Raw genomic sequence first — 21,383 nt, 5'->3', positions numbered from 1 at the left:
GGATGGTAAATCTCGCGCCTGCGCTGTGCCTTTCAGTATTCAGTGCAGACGCAGTAAGGCAGCCAGTGAGCATCCTTCCTTCACTATGCCTGCGCCGAATACTAAATGGCATGGTGCAGGCGTGAGATTTACCAGGCACTCAGGGCCGGCAGGAGGATGCAAGCACTGCCTGACCCTGTCAATTATACGCTGATTATAAAAGTTACATTTATAGAGTAATGGGGGGATGGATAATACTAAGAATAGACTAGTTAGATTCAGCTGACATTAGCACATCGCTAATGTCAGCCAGTTTAATTTAGGTATTTCTGGTGACAGAAACCCTATAACCGCCTCCGGACCGCCTAACGCAGATGTGCGTTCCGGAGGCGGCGGCCCTGCGCACAGTCACGCATATATGCGTCATCTCGCGAGGGCCGGGATTTCCTGTGAACGTGCGCACACAGGCGCGCGCGCTCACAGGAACGGAAGGTAAGCGAGTGGATCTCCAGCCTGCCAGCGGCGATCGCTCGCTGGCAGGCTGGAGATCTGATTTTTTTTAACCCCTAACAGGTATATTAGATGCTGTTTTGATAACAGCGTCTAATATACCTGCTACCTGGTCCTCTGGTGGTCCCTTTTGTTAGGATCGACCACCAGAGGACACAGGTAGGTCAGTAAAGTCGCACCAAACACTACACTACACTACACCCCCCCCCCCCGTCACTTATTAACCCTTTATGAACCCATGATCACCCCATATAAACTCCCTGATCACCCCCCTGTCATTGATCACCCCCCTGTCATTCATCACCCCCCTGTCAGGCTCCGTTCAGACGTCCGTATGATTTTTACGGATCCGCGGATACATGGATCGGATCCGCAAAACACATGCGGACGTCTGAATGGAGCCTTACAGGGGGGTGATCAATGACAGGCGGGTGATCACCATATACACTCCCTGATCACCCCCTGTCATTGATCCCCCCCCTGTAAGGCTCCATTCAGACATCCGCATGTGTTTTGCGGATCCGATCCATGTATCCATGGATCCGTAAAAATCATACGGACGTCTGAATGGAGCCTTACAGGGGGGTGATCAATGACAGGGGGGTGATCACCCATATACACTCCCTGATCACCCCCCTGTCATTGATCACCCCCCTGTCATTGATCACCCCCCTGTAAGGCTCCATTCAGACGTCCGCATGTGTTTTGCGGATCCGATCCATGGATCCGTAAAAATCATACGGACGTCTGAATGGAGCCTTACCAGGGGGGTGATCAATGACAGGGGGGTGATCAGGGAGTCTATATGGGTGATCACCCCCCTGTCATTGATCACCCCCCTGTCATTGATCACCCCCTGTAAGGCTCCATTCAGACATTTTTTTGGGCCAAGTTAGCGGAAATTTTTTGTTTGTTTTTGTTTTTTCTTACTAAGTCTCATATTCCACTAACTTGTGTCAAAAAATAAAATCTCACATGAACTCACCATACCCCTCACGGAATCCAAATGCGTAAACATTTTTAGACATTTATATTCCAGACTTCTTCTCACGCTTTAGGGCCCCTAAAAAGCCAGGGCAGTATAAATACCCCACATGTGACCCCATTTCGGAAAGAAGACACCCCAAGGTATTCCGTGAGGGGCATATTGAGTCCATGAAAGATTGAAATTTTTGTCCTAAGTTAGCGGAAAGTGAGACTTTGTGAGAAAAAAACTAAAAAAATCAATTTCCGCTAACTTATGCAAAAAAAAAAATAATTTCTATGAACTCGCCAGGCCCCTCATTGAATACCTTGGGGTGTCTTCTTTCCAAAATGGGGTCACATGTGGGGTATTTATACTGCCCTGGCATGTTAGGGGCCCTAAAGCGTGAGAAGAAGTCTGGGATCCAAATGTCTAAAAATGCCCTCCTAAAAGGAATTTGGGCACCTTTGCGCATCTAGGCTGCAAAAAAGTGTGACACATCTGGTATCGCCGTACTCAGGAGAAGTTGGGCAATGTGTTTTGGGGTGTCATTTTACATATACCCATGCTGGGTGAGAAAAATATCTTGGTCAAATGCCAACTTTGTATAAAAAAAATGGGAAAAGTTGTCTTTTGCCAAGATATTTCTCTCACCCAACATGGGTATATGTAAAATGACACCCCAAAACACATTCCCCAACTTCTCCTGAGTACGGCGATACCAGATGTGTCACACTTTTTTGCAGCCTAGGTGGGCAAAGGGGCACATATTCCAAAGTGCACCTTTCGGATTTCACCGGTCATTTTTTACACATTTTGATTGCAAAGTTCTTCTCACACATTTGGGCCCCTAAATTGCAAGGGCAGTATAACTACCCCACAAGTGACCCCATTTTGGAAAGAAGACACCCCAAGGTATTCCGTGAGGGGCATGGCGAGTTCCTAGAATTTTTTATTTTTTGTCGCAAGTTAGTGGAATATGAGACTTTGTAAGAAAAAAATAAAAATAAAAAATCATCATCATTTTCCGCTAACTTGTGACAAAAAATAAAAAGTTCTATGAACTCACTATGCCCATCAGCAAATACCTTAGGGTGTCTACTTTCCGAAATGGGGTCATTTGTGGGGTTTTTCTACTGTCTGGGCATTGTAGAACCTCAGGAAACATGACAGGTGCTCAGAAAGTCAGAGCTGCTTCAAAAAGCGGAAATTCACATTTTTGTACCATAGTTTGTAAACGCTATAACTTTTACCCAAACCATTTTTTTTTGCCCAAACATTTTTTTTTTATCAGACATGTAGAACTATAAATTTAGCGAAAAATTTATATATGGATGTCGTTTTTTTTGCAAAATTTTACAGCTGAAAGTTACATTTCGATTAATAACAAAAAAAGTAAAAAGGTCAGCAGCAATAAAATACCACCAAATGAAAGCTCTATTAGTGAGAAGAAAAGGAGGTAAAATTCATTTGGGTGGTAAGTTGCATGACCGAGCGATAAACGGTGAAAGTAGTGTAGTGCCGAAGTGTAAAAAGTGCTCTGGTCATGAAGGGGGTTTCAGCTAGCGGGGCTGAAGTGGTTAAGGACCTTCCACCTACCATTTATTTTGTCATTGGTACCAACATTACCAAGACAGCTGGGCCATTCCCAGCCCCTCCCAGTAATTTATCCACCCGTTCCACCACATGCCGAACCCTGGCACCAGGGAGACGGCAAACTATTCGATTGAGGCGGTCTTGGTGACAAATTATTCTATCCGTCTTCCTGATTATAGAATCCCCGATAACCACTAACTGTCTAGGCCTACCTGCATTACCATCCCCCCGACTACTAGCTGGGCTTTTCTCCCTGCTGTTAGTGCCAACAGTATACGCTAGGGCTGCAATTTCTGAAGCAGACCCCCTTGCATCATTTCCCAACTTGCCAATTTTGCTTGATAGATCAGAAACAGGATTGACCTTCCTCTTTTTGCATCCCTTTCTACTCCCTCTAAATACATGCACCTAAACTAAAAAGCAGTCTAAAAAGGCCTTAAATAAATAATAGTCTTTATTAAAGAAAACTCTTTGAATGAGAAGGTGTGTCCAAACTTTTGGTCTGTACTGTGTGTGTGTGTATATATATATATATATATACACACACACAAATATCATCCAAATAGAGACAGAAATACGTCAATAAAGTATACACCTGAGGGAAAGTTTCAAGTAAAAAAAAATGAAAAATACACCCCTTTCCCCTGATTTTATAATAAAAAATAGAGAAAATAAAGGAAAAGACACACATATTAGGTATCACCGTGTCCATAACGACTGGCTCTATAAATATCGCATGATCCACTCCGTCCGATAAACACCATTAAAAAAAAAAACTGTGTCAAAAAAAGCTATTTTTGTCACCTTACATCAGAAAAAGTGCAACACCAAGCGATCAAAAAGGCATATTTCCCACAAAATGGTACCAATAAAACAGTCATCTCATCCCGCAAAAAATGACCCCCTACATAAGCAAATCGCTCAAAAATAAAAATAAATATAGCTCTCAGAACATGGAGACATTAAAATATATATTTTTTTGTTTCAAATATGTTATTATTGTGTTAAAGTGAAATAAATAAATAAAAAAGTATACTTATTAGGTATCTCTGCGTCCATAACAACCAGCTCTATAAAAATATCACATAACCTAACCCCTCAGCTGAACACAATAAAAATGCAATTTTTTGGTCACCTTATATCACAAAAATTTAAACACCAAGCGATAAAAAAGGCGTATGCCCCCCAAAATAGTACCAATCAAACGGTCACCCCATCCTGCAAAAAATGAGACCCTACCTAAGACAATCGGTCAAAAAATAAAAAATCTTTCTCTCAGACTATGGAGACACAAACATAATTATTTTTTTGTTTCAAAAATGCTATTATTGTGTAAAACTTAAATAAATTTGAAAAGTATACATATTAGGTATTTGGTCAACTTGCCCCATAAAGTGTAATAATAAATAATCAAAAAATGTGTACCCAAAAATGGTACCAATAAAAACGTACCAATTAAAAAAGGAGACACAAAAATATAATTTTATTTTCAAAAATGCATTATTATGTAAGACTGAAACAAACAAAGTAGACATATTTGATATCATTGAGTTCATAACAACATGCTCTATAAAAATAGCACATGATCTACACTGTCAAATGAATGTTGAAAAAAATTAAAACTGTACCAAAACAGCCATTTTTTGGTTGCCTTGCCTCACATAAACGTAATATAGAGCAATTAAAAATCATATGTACCCCAAAATAGTACCAATAAAAATATATCATTGCTGCTGACATTTTTACTTTATTTGTTATTAATTGAAATTTACCCCAAAAAAAATTTTAAATGAAATTTTTCACTTTTAGTTGTAATTTTTTTTTTTAAAACTACATTTCTATATACATTTTTCTCTAAATTTATTGTTCTACATGTCTTTGATAAAAAAAAAATGTTTGGGTAAGAAAAAAAAAGGGTTTGGGTAAAAGTTATAGCGTTTACAAACTATGGTACAAAAATGTGAATTTCCGCATTTTGAAGCAGCTCTGACTTTCTGAGCACCTGTCATGTTTCCTGACAAATGACCCCATTTCGGAAAGTAGACACCCTAAGGTATTCACTGATGGGCATAGTAAGTTCATAGAACTTTTTATTTTTTTGTCACAAGTTAGCGGAAAATGATTTTTTATTTTATTTTATTTTATTTTATTTTTTCCTTACAAAGTCTCATATTCCACTAACTTGTGACAAAAAATAAAAACTTCCATGAACTCACTATGCCCATCACGAAATACCTTGGGGTGTCTTCTTTCCAAAATAAGGTCACTGCCCTGGCATTTTAGAGGCCCTAATGCGTGAGAAGTAGTTTGAAATCAAAATGTGTTAAAAATGCCCTGTGAAATCCTAAAGGTGCTCTTTAGAATGTGGACCCCTTTGCCCACCTAGGCTGCAAAAAAGTGTCACATATGTGGTATCGCCGTATTCAGAAGAAGTAGGGCAATGTGTTTTGGGGTGTATTTTTACATATACCCATGCTGTGTGAGAGAAATATCTCTCTAAGTGTCAACTTTTCCCTTTTTTTTTTTTATACAAAGTGGCATTATAGAGAGATATTTCTCTCACCCAGCATGGGTATATGTAAAAAGACACCCCAAAACACATTGCCCAACTTCTCCTGAGTACAGCGATACCACGTGTGAGACTTTTTTGCAGCCTAGATGCACAAAGGGGCCCAAATTCCTTTTAGGACATTTGGATCCCAGACTTCTTCTCACGCTTTAGGGCCCCTAAAATGCCAGGGCAGTATAAAATACCCCACATGTGACCCCCATTTTGGAAAGAAGACACCCCAAGGTATTTCGTGAGGGGCATAGCGAATTTATAGAAGATTTTTTTTTTTTTGGCACAAGTTAGCGGAAATTGATTTATTTATTTTTTGTCTTTTCTCACAAAGTCTCCCTTTCCGCTAACTTGGGACAAAAAGTTCAATCTTTCATGGACTCAATATGCCCCTCAGCGCATACCTTGGGGTGTCTTCTTTCCGAAATGGGGTCACATGTGGGGTATTTATACTGCCGTGGCATTTTAGGGGCCCTAAAGCGTGAGAAGTCTTGAATATAAATGTCAAAAAAAATTTACGCATTTGGATTCCGTGAGGGGTATGGGGAGTTCATGTGAGATTTTATTTTTTGTCACACCAGTTAGTGGAATATGAGACTTTGTAAGAAAAAACAAAAATAAATCAATTTCCGCTAACTTGTGCCAAAAAAATGTCTGAATGGAGCCTTACAGGGGGGTGATCAGGGAGTGTATATGGGGTGATCACCCCCCTGTCATTGATCACCCCCCTGTAAGGCTCCATTCAGACGTCCGTATGTGTTTTGCGGATCCGATCCATGGATCCGTGGATCCGCAAAACAAATACGGACCTCTGAATGGAGCCTTACAGGGGGCTGATCAATGACAGGGGGGTGATCAGGGAGTCTATATGGGGTGATCACCCCCCTGTCATTGATCACCCCCCTGTAAGGCTCCATTCAGACGTCCGTATGTGTTTTGCGGATCCGATCCATGGATCCGCAAAACACATATGGACCTCTGAATGGAGCCTTACAGGGGGGTGATCAATGACAGGGGGTGATCAGGGAGTCTATATGGGGTGATCACCCCCCTGTAAGGCTCCATTCAGACGTCTGTGTTTTGCGGATCCGCAAAACACAAACACCGCGGATCCGCAAAACACATACGGACATCTGAATGGAGCCTTGACAAGGGGTGATCAGGGGTTAATAAGTGACGGGGGGGGGGGGTGTAGAGTAGTGGTGTTTGGTGCTACTTTACAGAGCTGCCTGTGTCCTCTGGTGGTTGATCCAAGCAAAATGGACCACCAGAGGACCAGGTAGCAGGTATATTAGACGCTGTTATCAAAACAGCATCTAATATACCTATTAGGGGTTAAAAAAAGTCGCATCTCCAGCCTGCCAGCGAACGATCACCGCTGGCAGGCTGTAGATCCACTCGCTTACCTTACACAGGAAATCTCGGCTATCGCGAGAGGATGCGCCGGCGTGTCCAGGAGGAATTACAGGGCAGCCGCCAGGACACAATCCTGCGTCCGGCGGTCCTGAGGAGGTTAAAGGGTTTCTGTCACCAGAATTTACCCTATTAAACTAGCTGACATTAGCAATGTGCTAATGTCATCTGAACCTAACTAGTCTATTCCTAATTTAATCTTTTCCCCCGTTACTCCAGAAATATAACTTTTAAGATATGCTAATAAGCCCCTAGGTGTAGGGGGGGCGTTTCCCCTGCTCCTAGAGGCTCCGTTCTCCCACCTCTGGCCATGCCCTGCTACACTAGATTGACAGGGCCAGGCAGTGTTGGTCTACTGCCGGCCCTGTCTGCCGTGTAAATCTCGCGCTTGCGCCGCCCCGTTCAGTATTCGGCGCAGTGATTGTAGGGCGCTTGGCGACTGTCTGCTTTCTCACTGCGCCTGCTACTGAATACTGAACGGCGCGAGATTTCCCCAGCAAACGGGGCCGGCAGTTGGATGTGAACGCTGCCTGGCCCTGTCAATCTAGTGTAGCAGGGCGTAGCCAGAGGTGGGAAAACGGAGCCTCTAGTAGCAGGGGCAACGCCCCCCCTGCTCCTAGAGGCTAATTAGCGTATTATAAAAGTTATATTTCTGGTGTAATGGGAAATATGATCGGAACCCGATGCCTGCTCAAATCATTGACCAGGCACCTTGGCTAAATGCACGGGGGGTCCCGTGACCTGCGGTTTGCGGCTTTTACCTGTGGTTGTGGCGTTGATTGGGCATTCCATCGGGTCCCCATTTGGCTGTAGGAGGGACCCGATGGCATGTAAGGCAGCACGATGCCTTCCGGTGACGAGCCTGTGAGATCCAGCCCCCTGGATCTCACAGGCCGGAAGCTGTATGAGTAATACACACAGTATTACTCCTACAGCCAATGCATTCCAATACAGAAGTACTGGAATGCATTGTAAAAGGGATTAGACCCCCAAAAGTTGAAGTCCCAAAGTGAGACAAAAAATAAAGTAAAAAAAATGGTGAAAAAATAAAGTTTTCCCCCCAAAAAATTTAGTTTCAATTAAAAATAAACAAAAACGTAATTTTCCCCAAATAAAGTTTAAAAAAAATAGGGGGTGAAAAAAGTAGACATATTGGGTATCGCCGCGTCCGTATCGACCTGCTCTATAAAAATATCACATGACCTAATACCTCAGGTGAACACTGTAAAAAAAATATAATAATAAACGGTGTAAAAAAAAGCCATTTTTGGTCATCTTACATCACAAAAAGTGTAATAACAAGTGATCAAAAAGTCATATGCACCCCAAAATAGCAGGGCTGTGGAGTCGGAGTCGAGGAGTCGGAGTCAATTTTGGGTACCTGGAGTCGGAGTCGGCAAAAAATGAACCGACTCCGACTCCTACTAAATTGGAATAAAAAAATAAAAAAGCAAGTTTAAATGTCCGAATTCATAAACAGTTATAATTAATGACTTCTCTACTGTAAGAATAAAGGCCAATGCATGCAGTGCCTCACGTAACCGCAAAACAAACGCGTTCAGTGATGTTAAGAAGCATGCTTTTCATATGCTTCACTATATGGCAGGCAATGCACAATTAGGAGTGGCAATACATATACTTTCCATTGTGTTGTGTTCTGATGTTACAGGGAACACAATGCCCATGGTTTACCGAGCCTCTCACTGATAAGGGATTAAGTAAATATGTGTTTTGCAGGACTAGAGACACTTGTATAAGGCCCCATGCACACGGCCGTGTTTCACAGCCGTGTGCGGGCCGTGGAACCGCGGCCTGGATCCCTCCTGAGAGCAGGAGCGCACGGCGTCACTGGTTGCTATGACGCCGTGCGCTCCCTGCTGCCGGCACAGTACAGTAATACACTGGTATGATCTATACCAGTGTATTACTGTATTGCGGCGGCAGCAGGGAGCGCACGGCGTCATAGCAACCAGTGACGCCGTGCGCTCCTGCTCTCAGGAGGGATCCAGGCCGCGGTTCCACGGCCCGCACACGGCTGTGAAACACGGCCGTGTGCATGGGGCCTTAGTGAAGGGAATGGAGGGTCAATAGTTCAAGACTGAAGCTGTAAACCATGGATGTCAAACTCATGGCCCTCCAGATGTTGCAAAACTACAACTCCCATCATTCCCTGATAGCTGTAGTATGCCCAGGCATGATGGGAGTTGTAGTTTTGCAACAGCTGGAGGGCCACGAGTTTGACATCCCTGCTGTAAACCATTGGAAAAACTGCTGTCATTCAGCTAAGGCTATAAAAAGTGTAAACTCAGAATGTTATCTTAAACTTTAAACATGACTATGGGATTCTTCTAGGGAAATCATGTTTTAAAATAAATGTCCCTTCTTGGATCCTCCCACTGCCCTGTCTTCAGCAGAAGATCAGCACACAAAGGAGAAGGCAGCAGCTTCTGCCCAACTACCTCTCTGTGCTAGAAGAGCTTAGAAGAACTTCTTTCTTTCCTTCAAGGAATGTATAAAATACATTCGCATATTAAATACAGAGGAGTCGGGGAGTCGGAGTCGGAAGTACAAAAAACTGAGGAGTCGGAGTCGGAGCATTTATCTACCGACTCCACAGCCCTGCAAAATAGTGCCAATCAAACCGTCATCTCATCCCGCAAAAAAGAGACCCTATCTAAGATAATCGCCCAAAAACTGAAAAAACTATAGCTCTCAGACACTAAAACATGATTTTTTTTTTTTGTTTTAAAAATTAAATCATTGTGTAAAACTTACATAAATAAAAAAAAAGTTTTGTTTGGCTGTTAACCCTTGCGTTGTAACTGGAAAAAAAAATATTAAAATGGAAAATCTGCCAAAAAAGTGAAATTTTGAAATTGTATCTCTATTTTCCATTCATTCTTATGGAACACCTAAAGGGTTAACTACGTTTGTAAAATCAGTTTTGAATACCTTGAGGGGTTTAGTTTCTAGAATGGGGTCATTTTGGGGAATGTAAAGTAATAACTATTTTTGTAGGTATTACTATGTATTATAGAAGTAGAGAAATAAAAGTGAATTTCTTTTACTCCATTTTACCAGTGTCATGAAGTACAATATGTGACAAAAATACAATATCAGAATGGCCTGTATAAGTAAAAGCATTTTAAAGTTATCACCACTTAAAGTGACACTGGTCAGATTTGCAAAAAATGACCTGGTCCTTAAGGTGAAATATGGCCGTGTCCTTAAGGGGGAACTTTGATTTCCTAAGCATTTTACAGAATTTGGAAACATCAGACTGTAAAAATGAAAAGTTTTGTTTCATACAATAAAATGTTGCTTTAGCTCCAGATTTTTCGTTTTCACAAGGGGTAACAGGAGAAATAGCACCCCATAATTTGTTACCCATTTTCTCCTGAATACGGAAACACCCCATATGTGGTGGTAAACTGCTGTGGGGGCACATGGCAGGACTCAGAACGGAAGGAGCGCCATATGGCTTTTGCAGCGCAGATTTTGATGGATAGGTTTATTGGTTTTTATTTTTTAAGTGATTGTCTTATGTGGGGGCTCATTTTTTGCAGGATGAGGTGACGGTTTGATTGGTACCGTTTTGGGATACATAAGACTTTTTGATCGCTTGGTATTAAACCTTTTGTGAGGCAAGGTGAAAAAAAAGTCTGTTTTGGCATAGTTTGTTTTGTTTTACATTTTATTTTACAGCATTCACCTGAGGGGGCATATAATGTGATATTTTTAAAGAGCAGGTTGTTACAGATGCAGCGATACCCTATAGGTCTATCATTTTTATTGTTACATTTTACACAATGAAATCATTTTTGAACAGAATAAAATCTTGTTTTTGTGTTGCAAATTTCTGAGAACCCTATTTTTTGGGCGATTGTCTTAGGTAGGGGCTCATTTTTGCGGGATGAGATGACTGTTTGATTGGTACCAATTTGGGGTACATAAGACTTTTTTATCACTAGGTATTACAGCTTTTGTGAGGCAAGGTGACCAGAAAATGGCTTTTTTGACACTGTATTTATTTTTTTACGGCGTTCACCTGACGTGTCCCAGTTTCCAGCGCGTACATGTACTGTGCAGGTATACTATGGGTTAAGTTTCTGTATGAAAGAAAATATTCACTTCTGAACTTACCTTACTTTGTAATTGATGTTCTCTCGTTTTGCAGGGGGTAAAGGAGGTGACTTTACTTGGTCAGAATGTCAATAGTTACCTTGACACTACTTCAGTTCAGATTCCTACTACCGAGACCTCACATCTTAGTCGTGGCTTCAGCACCATCTACAAATCAAGACCAGTAGGATTCCGGTTTGTGGACCTCCTGGATCAGGTTTCTAGAATAGACCCAGAAATGAGAATACGCTTTACATCTCCACATCCTAAAGATTTCCCTGATGAGGTTGGTATTGTAAGTGAGAAGTAATATTGGAAAGCCTGTAATTGGCCCAGTGGACTGTCTCTTTTCTATAAAGAGAACTTTTTTTGAAAAATGAAAATGCAGTACAGGAGGAACTATGCAAACTCATACTAGTGTGTGTAAAAAGATTCAGTGTATCTTGTATTTTATTCATCTAAACTTCTTCTCATTCTGGGCTTAGGAGTCCAGTAGTGATTGATACCCGGCCCCAACTATTGAACCAGAACGAGCAGAGGTTAAATAAACAAATTACACGTTTTGCTGGATAATCAACGGGTTAACAAAAAGAAAAGTTGTAGCTGTCCTTAATAATTTTTCTCTTTTTATGATCCATTCCTGATTTTCACTTCCAAAACTGCATATAAAAACCTAAATGTGTGGCAGCACCCTAAGGGTCCATTCACACGTCCGCAATTTCATTCTGCATTTTGCTGAACGGAATTGCGGACCCATTCATTTCTATGGGGCAGCACAATGTGCTGCCCGGATCCGGAATTGCGGACCCGCACTTCCGGGTCCGCAATTTTGTTCCCGAAAAAAATAGTACATGTCCTATTCTTGTCCGCAATTGCGGCCAAGATTAGGCATTTTCTATTAAGTGCCGGCAATGTGCAGTCCGCAAAATGCAGAACGCACATTGCCGGTGTCTGTGTTTTGCCGATCTGCAAAACACACACAGACGTGTGAATGGACCCTAATTCTCAGTTCTCCCTGAATTGGTGGGTGGAGACTGGCTGTTCATCAACTCTGCCCATAGATACACATGGAGACAGCGTATTCTGCTTACTATCTCTCACTCACTCAGAAGCACTGTATAGGACATTATAGAGAAGCACTGAGCAATATACGTGTTAATAAAGCATTTGGGGTGTGATAAAAGATTTACTGTAATCTTCGGAATCATACCTATGCAGCCTGATCTCTGTATACTTCCTCCCTGTATACTTCCTCCCTCAGCTCTCTGTAGACTTCAATGGGATGATGTTGCAATCCAACACGGGATTCTCATACAATTCAGAGAGAAAGTCAATTTACAAAAGGGGGCAAGGGAACGAATAATTTTTCTCTCATAAGATATGTTACAAAGTTTATTTTTGTGTATTGTGTTATATTATGCTAGGGCTTACTAAGATAGCAGACTTTTGGCTTTCTGTAGACCAGTTGCTACCATGACATCCCTTTGGCACCCAACGATTTTGTGACAGAAGGAAGTGCCCTTCCTTGTTAAACTGCTTAGATGCCAATGTCACTATTGATTAGTCAACTGTGATATACAGCTGACACCTACTGCGTATGGAGCATTCACAGCTCCTGAGGCAATTTATTACACTTTTTGTGAACTTTCATTGTAAGTACACGGTGTGTAGCACTAAGAGGTTAAGAGGACAAGTTGCTATTAGCATCCATTGATCTGAAGAGGTGTGCACTAACATAACACGTGAGACAGTAGACTTCATTGCTTAGAATTACATTTTAATTTTGTTCCTTTAAGGTCCTTCATCTAATAAGAGAGCGTCATAACATCTGCAAACAAATCCACATTCCAGCTCAAAGTGGAAGCAACAGAGTCCTGGAAGCCATGCGTCGGGGGTAAGCCTCCTTTTTCTCCTCTCGTTATGTTTTTATGTATTTTCATTACTTTTTTAATTAGAGAAATAGCTCTTAAAGGAACTTTACTCGTTTTTCCATTGTATCTAATAGTTGCAAGTTTTTTTTTCAAATTAACAATGAATATTTCAGCATTGAAAGTACCGTAAGAAGTCATGTCTACTGCATAGGAAACGCTGTAAAAACAAAACCCATAAAAGTGTAGTGGAGATTTTTTTCCCTCTCCCAAACTATATTGTATGCAACCGTAAATGGTGCCATTAGAAAATAAAACTTGCCCCGCAAAAAACAAGCCCTCATACGGCTATATGAATGGAAAAATAAAAAAAAGTTATGGCTTAGGGAATGCGGTGAGTAAAAAACTAGGAATAAAAAAAAATTTTTTTAAATCAACCGGTCATGAAGGGGTCCGTTTATTTTATTTATTGTATGCACTTATATAGCGCTTCTATATTCCGCAGCGTTTTACAGACATTAGTATGAAGCTGTCCCCAATGGGGCTCACAATCTAAGCTCCCTATCAGGATGTCTTTGGAGTGTGGGAGGAAACCGGAGAACCCGGAGGAAACCCATGAAAACACTGGGAGAACATGCAAACTCCATGCATGTTATCCCCTTTCAGCCCTGTGTCATAAACATAGGCACAGTGATTGCTGAGCTTGTGTTATCAGCAGTGGGGGTCCAGCTGTAATGTATAGCTGATACCTTAATCGAACGGCCAGGATCAGAGATAACTATCCCAGCTCTTTAACTCCCTTGATGACCATTGCATCTAAGTAGTTAGACAGGGATTATACCCCGATTATAGCTCTCTAGGGCTGCAGCTTACGATTATTTGAATAATCAATTAGTTGTTGATAATTTCATAGATTAATTGGGAAAAAACACCAAAATGACAAAAAAAAAAGGGGTTTATATGATTTTACTTGAAAAAGTATGTTCAAAGGCCATATTAAAACCATTTTAGGACTTACATAATCATAAAAATTTTGCATTACAATGTAAAAAAGACAACATGTCCACATGGTCAGGGCTTAGACTAGCTCTCTTCTTACACGCTATGTTACCTGTTGCAGAGAAGAGACGTTCCGACGGTGTGGATGTACAGCTTCTAATTTATTGCACATTTAATCTCCAAGACTCATACTTCTCCCTACTACTATTATCCTGATTACCTGGCTGAGTTATGGGGCGAGGGGAATCTGTGGATGGCACTGTTATGGGGACATATGTAGATGGCAATGGTATGGGGGGCATCTGTGGATGGCACTGTTATGGGGACATATGTAGATGGCAATGGTATGGGGGCATCTGTAGATGGCACTGTTAAGGGGGGGGTCTGTGGCTGGCAATCATGGCACTGTTATGGGGCATCTGTTGATGGCAGGCACTGTTATTGGAGCATCTCTGGATGGCACTGCTATGGGGGCATCTGTAGATGGCACTGTTAAGGGGGGGGGTCTGTGGATGGCAATCATGGCACTGTTATGGGGCATCTGTTGATGGCAGGCACTGTTATTGGAGCATCTCTGGATGGCACTGTTATGGGGGCATCTGTGGATGGCACTGTTATGGGGGGATCTGTGGGTGGCAATCATGGCACTGTTATGGGGGGCATCTGTTGATGGCAGGCACTGTTATGGGGGGCATCTGTGGATGGCACTGTTATGGGGGGGATCTCTGCTTGACCTTATTTCTACAGAATCATATTGACAGCTTTATGTCACTATGATTCTGTGGAAAAAAGGGCATGCATAGACACATAGCATTATAAATCATGATAATGCTGTGCGCTCCTGCAAGTCCAGAGCGGAGGATCACACTCACACACGGATGCGTGATTCCTGCAATGGACTCGCTCGTGTGAAACAGCCCTAAGTGTTTTGCTAAAGAAATAAAGCATAAAACATGTTTGTGTATTGGGAGAGACTTATGAGACAACTCATTTGGAAACTATGGGGCACATTTACAACACATTCACAAGTCTGCTTTGTAGATAAAAGCAGACCGATATTTTATTCACAATAGATCGTAGAACACATATCAGATGTTTGAAAGTCAGACATTTTACCATTTCATGGAAAAAATAAATAAAAATAAATATATATGTGTTGTCCAGGCTTTTACTATTGATGACTTATCCTCAGGATAGGTCATCAATATCAGATCGGCGGGTACGACACCCCTGCCAATCAGCTGCCGTCTCCCATCTTCCTGTCCACTGCTGTATGTCTATTGCAGAGCAGCAGCGGACAGAAAGGCAGACGGCACATGTGTCCTGCGTTCACCGTCTACTCATACAGCTGATCGGCAGGGGTGTCGTGCCTGAGGATAGGTCATCAGTAGTAAAAGCCCAGACAACTACTTTAACTCATTTAGAACCTGATGGCAGCAATGCATAGCAATAAAGTCAGGGCAGGGGCAACAAAAGGCTGGAAAAATAAGTGGTACTAATAAGGGCAGCTGGAGGAGGCGTTTGCTACTAAGTCTCATGACTGGGTATGAAAAGGGACAGAGTCCCCCAGAAGCAAAGAATGGGCAGTTTCACCAATCGGCATAAAATCTGGATCTAAAAATTGTGAAACTGTTTTAGATTTTTTTTTCTCAACATTGTTATAAGAAGAGGGGATGCTACAAGTCAATAACCTATCTTCAGAGGTTCTATGGTTCAGTAACGGTTACAACAGGTGCAAGCCCTTTAGGGAGAGTTGCTCATTTGTGCCCAAAATTTTGGCAGGGTCAATGGGATCTAGAGACTCATCAAACCTCCTCCAAATTCAAGTAACTAGAAGCCGTAAGATTGGCTGTCGAAGTGATGGGGCCAAAGGTAAAAGAACACAATGGCAGACACTTACATAAACCATCAGGGTGGAACGAGAACTCCTTCCCTGGGATCTAGCACTGGAGATCATTCACCTGGCAGAACCGAGTAGCTCTGTTGTTGTCTGCAGTTTATCTGAAGGGGAAAAATTTTAGGCTATAGAGATACGGACATGCACGGCTAGATCACCGCTAGCATGTCCGCAATATAACGGTCCTATAGTGCTGTGTGCTTTTATTTTGTTTAAAAAAGGATTTTAGAGATATGTAAATTAGTCTTGTAAGGTGCCCAAGGGGCTGTACGAACCTTCCATAGTGTTCCTTCCCTGTGCTGGCATCAGCCTCAGGGAAGGAACTGCGCATCGCAAGATTCGTCATCTATCGGTGACGAAATGAGGAGATTCGGAGGACATAGGTGCTGCTGGGCTCCTTCAAAGGCGGGCGTGGCTGGGCACCAGGAAGGTTCGTACAGCCCCTTGGGCACCTTACAAGACTAATTTACATATCTCTAAAGTCCTTTTTTAAACAAAATAAAAGCACACAGCCCTATAGGACCGGTATATTGCGGACATGCTAGCTGCAATCTAGCCGTGCATGTCCGTATCTCTATAGCCTAAAACTTGGTGACAGAATCCCTTTAAAATTGGAAAAACCCTTGCCAAAATGTCACTTTTTTTATTGTAGATTTTTAATGTGTGTCTGAAATAAATATAGTATGCGCATAACTCAGGGGACACAATTGCGCTTTTAACCCCATTTTAGCCTTAGGGCCAGTAACATTTCCCCCCTCTGTGGAAAAATTTAAAACGTTATGACTGCTGGAACAGCAGTCATAACGTTTTCAATTTTTCTTCTAAATGTTTTCTTTTTTATTTATTTTTTTCATTTTCCGTGTTCTAGGTTACTTTTAACCCTTTGGCTACTGGAGGGTTTTTCATTTTTGCGTTTTAATTTTTCTTCCCTATTTTCCGTGAGCCATAACTTTTTATATTTCCAGTCACATAACTGTATGAGGGCTTATTTTTTGCGGGACAAGGTGTACCTTCTAATGCCACCATTATTTATGGCATACAATGTAGTGGGAAGAAGAAAAAAAATTCCAAATGGGGGTGGAATTGGAAAAAAAAACCCACAATCCCTCCACTGTTTTATTGGTTTTGTTCCCACAGCGTTTTGTTTATGACAAAACTGACCCGTGCCCTTCATTCTCTTGGTCAGTACGATTACAATACCCCATATGTATAGGTTTTTTATGTCTAAATAGTGTAAAAATAAATTTAAACATGTGTATATATATTTTTTTACATCACCATATTCTGACCCGCATAACTTTTTTTATACTTATGTCTACTGAGCTGATTAGGGGCTCATTTTTTGCAGGACAAACCATAGTTTTTATTGATACCATTTTGTAGTCTGCGTGACTTATTAATCACATTTTATTTAATTTTTTTGGGGGTAAGCGAAGCAATGAAAAAATGGCAAATCGGCCATATTGACCCTTTTTTCCGTTACGCCATTCGCTGCATTGGATTTTTTTTTTATAGTATGGGCGTTTTCGGTCACAGTGATACCCAGGATGTTTATATTTATTGTTATTTAGGTATATATTTTTTTATTATATGGAAAGGGGGGTGATTTAAACTTTTATATTTGTGTTCTTGCATGGCAAGACCACTTACTGTTATCTCACATGGCGGAATATTCAAAACCGAGTGTCAGCTGAAAAATCAGGACAGATTTCTAAACCACCACTCCCTAATTTTCAAGCCCACCTACACAAAACTTATGTCAAAATGTTAGGCTATCCCTGCTGCCCCTAAAAATGTCTAAGGCTATGCCATAGTCCTGATAGTTTTCACAATATGACCATTTGTTTGCAACTCATGCCGCCCATTGACATTCATTGAAACTGCACTCTAGCCACCTCAAATTTGAAGGGCAATTTCTAAACTGCGACTGTGCCTTCATTTTGAATATTTCAGAGACGTACTATGCATCAAAATGTAGGTCTGGGTCTTGTGATTCTCACAATATAAAGCTCTTCGCTGTAGGATTTATAATTTGTAAACTACAAAAGTTTGAAAAGATGGCAACCTCCAGTGAATTGAGCAAGTTGGGGCAGTTTGTTTTTAACCGCTCTTCTCTACCCTTGCTGTAGAGTGAATTGCCATAGGAACCCAGGTGTGTGAGAAGCCAGCAGAGTGACAAAAGCTAGAGTGTGAGCTGAAAAATAAGGACATGATTTCTAAACTGCCACCACTCCCTCATTTTCAAGCCCACCTACACAAATCGGCTGCTAATGTTTTTATAATGTATGTTTTAACCCCTTCCCGACACATGACGTACTATTGCGTTATGGAAGCCACTGTATTCCCACAATTTGACGAAATAGTATGTCATGGTGATCGGGCGGGCACCGGAGCGGTGCGAGCGCGATCACTGCAGGGGGCCCAGCAGTCCCTGGTAGTTGGGCCCCTGCTGTATACGCCGGCATCACTGTAAAAGCCGATGCCGACAGGTTAACCTCTTCTATGCCGCGGTTCGCACTGACCGCAACATAGAAGGGGTTTGTGTCGTGTGAGGGAGCGCATTGAGTCCCCGCGCTGCTGTGGCGGGGACTCGATGCCGTGCAGAGGCTGCCCAATGCCTTGCATGACATCGGGACCTGCCTTCTACGGGTGCCGAGGAGATCCCCAAAAGTAAATATCAGAAATAAAGGGGAAAAAAAATGTGTAGTAAAAAAAATATAAAAAAATGTTCCTTTCCCCTTATTTTAGGTGAACCACGTAAAAGAAACGATGTAAAAAAAAATAAGACATATTTGTCACATTATATTACAAATATTGCAACAGCAAGTGATCAAAAAAGCGTATGCCCCCCAAAATAGTACCAATCAAACTGTCACCTCATCTAGCAAAAAATGAGACTCTACCTAAGAGAATCTGTCAAAAAATAAAAAAAGGTATCACTCTCAGACAATGTAGACATTAAAATATGATTATTTTTCCTTCAAAACTGCTATTTTTGTGCTAAAGAGAAATAAATAAATAAAAGTATACATATTGAGTATTGGAACGACCATAACAACCAGCTCTATAAACATATCACATGACCTAACACCTCAGGTGAACGCCGTAAAAAAAAAAAAATTTAAAAAACATTTTTGTCACCTTACATAACAAGAAATGCAACACCAAGCGATCAAGAAGGCCTACTATACCCCCCAAAATAGTACCAATCAAACAGTCACCTCATCCTGCCAAAAAATGAGTCCTTACCGAAGACAGTTGGTCAAAAAATAAAAAAGCTATGGCCTACACTAAAATATCATTATTTTGGTTTCAAAAATGCTATTATTGTGTAAAACTTAAATAAATAAGAAAAAGTAGACATATTAGGTATTGCCACGTCCGTAACGATCTGCTCTATAGAAAAGTCACATGATCTAATCCCTCATTTAAACGCTATAAAAAAAAAAAAAAAAACTGTGCCAAAACAACCAATTTTTTGGTCATCTTGCCTCATAAAGTATATATGTAACCAAAAATGGTACCAATAAAAACGCCAACTCTTCCTGCAAAAAACGAGCCCCTGCACAAGACATTAAAAAAAAAGGGCGTTCAGAAAATGGAGACACAAACTTAATTTTTGTTTTCAAAAATCCTTTATTATGTAAAACTGAAACAAACATACAAAAGTAGACATATTTTATATTGCGTAACAACCTGCTCTATAAAAATAGATCTAACCTGTCAGATCAATGTTACAAATAAAAAATAAAAACGGTGCCAAAACATCCATTTTTTGGTTACCTTGCCTCACAAAAAAACATAATATAGAGCAATTAAAGATCATATGTACCCCAAAATGGTGCCAATAAAATTGCACCTTATCCCGTAGTTTCCAGAATGTGGTCACTTTTTTGAGTTTCTACTGTAAGGGTGCATCATGGGGGCTTTAAATGGGACATGGCATCTAAAAACCAGTTTAGCTAAATCTGCCTTCCAAAAACCATATGGCGTTCCTTTCCTTCTGCGCCCTGCCGTGTGGCCATACATCAGTATACGACCAAATGTGGGGTGTTTCTGTAAACTGCAGAATCAGGGTAATATTGAGTTTTGTTTGGCTGTTAACCCTTGCTTTGCTACTGGAAAAAATGGATTAAAATGTACAATCTGCCAAAAAAGTGTACGGTAATTCTTACATTTCATCTCCATTTTCCATTAATTCTTGTGGAGCACCTAAAGGGTTAACAAGGTTAGTAAAATAAGTTTTGAATACCTTGAGGGGTGTAGTTTCTAAAAATGGGGTCATTTTTGGGTGGTTTCTATTATGTAAGCCTAACAAAGTGACCATGCCTGAACTGGCCAATAAAAAGTGGGTTTTGGAAATTTTCCGAATAATTTCAAGATTTGCTTTCAAACTTCTAAGCCTTCTAACGTCCCCAAAAAATAAAATTTCATTTTCAAAATGATTCAAACATGAAGTAGACATATGGGAAATGTAAAGTAATAACTATTATATGAGGTATAACTATTTATTATAAATGTAGAGAAATAGAAATTTTGAAAATTCAGGAATTTTTCAGCATTTTTGGTAAATTTGGGATTTTTTCACAAATGTGAAATATATTGACTCAAATTTATGACTATCATGAAGTACAATCTGTTAGAGAAAACAATTTTAGAATGGCTTGGATAAGTAAAAGTGTTTCAAAGCTATTACCACATAAATTGACACATGTCAGATTTGCTAAACATGGCCTTGGCAGAAAAGCAAAAACTGGCACTTTGGGCAACAACATTGCAATTAAATGTGCTATATAAAAAAAAAAAAAGTTGAAATGCATTTTTCACTCTATCAAGCTTGCCATGTGCACTTTTTAAATTTTATCATTCAATTGGTTAGTGTAATGTTTACTATCTTTACTCACTCCAAACACTCCACACAGTTACTCTGCCCACTCCATAAAGTTACTCTGCCCAGTCCAACTTTTCCACAGTTACTCAAGCCACTCCAACCACACAACAGTTACTCAAGCCACTCCAGTTGTAGACTACTTGTGGAGGCAAGAACACTTTACACAATTTCCCCAGAAATTGTAGCTTTTCTAGTTTTTTAAATATATATTTTTATTTATTTATTATTTATCATAATTTTAATGATTTTATAAATACTGTTTTTACATTTTTCATTTTGAACTATCAGGGATTTTACAATTGACAATTTCTTTGCATTTTGCCCATTTCTTATGTTGGCCTGCCATCTGGTGGCCAGAATAAGGCCTCATGCAGACGAGCCTGTCCGGATTAGGTCTGGATGCGTTCCGGTCGCGCGAGTAGGTACGCAATTGTAGTCAGTTTTGACTGCGATTGCGTTCTGTTGTTCAGTTTTTAGTGCGCGGGTGCAATGCGTTTTGCACACGCGTGATAAAAAAACTGAATGTGGTACCCAGACCCGAACTTCTTCACTGAAGTTCAGGTTTGAGTTCAAGGTTGTGTAGA

General features: G+C 40.8%; 1 protein-coding gene across 4 annotated transcripts in view; it reads left to right on the top strand.

Annotated features, from left to right (window-relative positions):
• The window catches only part of CDK5RAP1 (CDK5 regulatory subunit associated protein 1), a 71,242-nt gene that overhangs the window by 24,596 nt on the left and 25,263 nt on the right, over nt 1–21,383 (top strand). For all 4 annotated transcript variants that reach the window (XM_044297412.1, XM_044297413.1, XM_044297414.1 and 1 more), the window contains exons 8-9: nt 11,200–11,430; nt 12,941–13,038. In XM_044297412.1, the coding sequence (XP_044153347.1) occupies nt 11,200–11,430; nt 12,941–13,038 (329 nt within the window). The remainder of the gene's footprint in view (nt 1–11,199; nt 11,431–12,940; nt 13,039–21,383) is intronic.

Source organism: Bufo gargarizans, chromosome 6, assembly GCF_014858855.1.
Source record: "Bufo gargarizans isolate SCDJY-AF-19 chromosome 6, ASM1485885v1, whole genome shotgun sequence".
Classification (NCBI taxonomy): domain Eukaryota; kingdom Metazoa; phylum Chordata; class Amphibia; order Anura; family Bufonidae; genus Bufo; species Bufo gargarizans.
The sequence above is the reverse complement of the archived record's forward strand: the minus strand, read 5'-3'. Positions and strand labels throughout refer to the sequence as shown.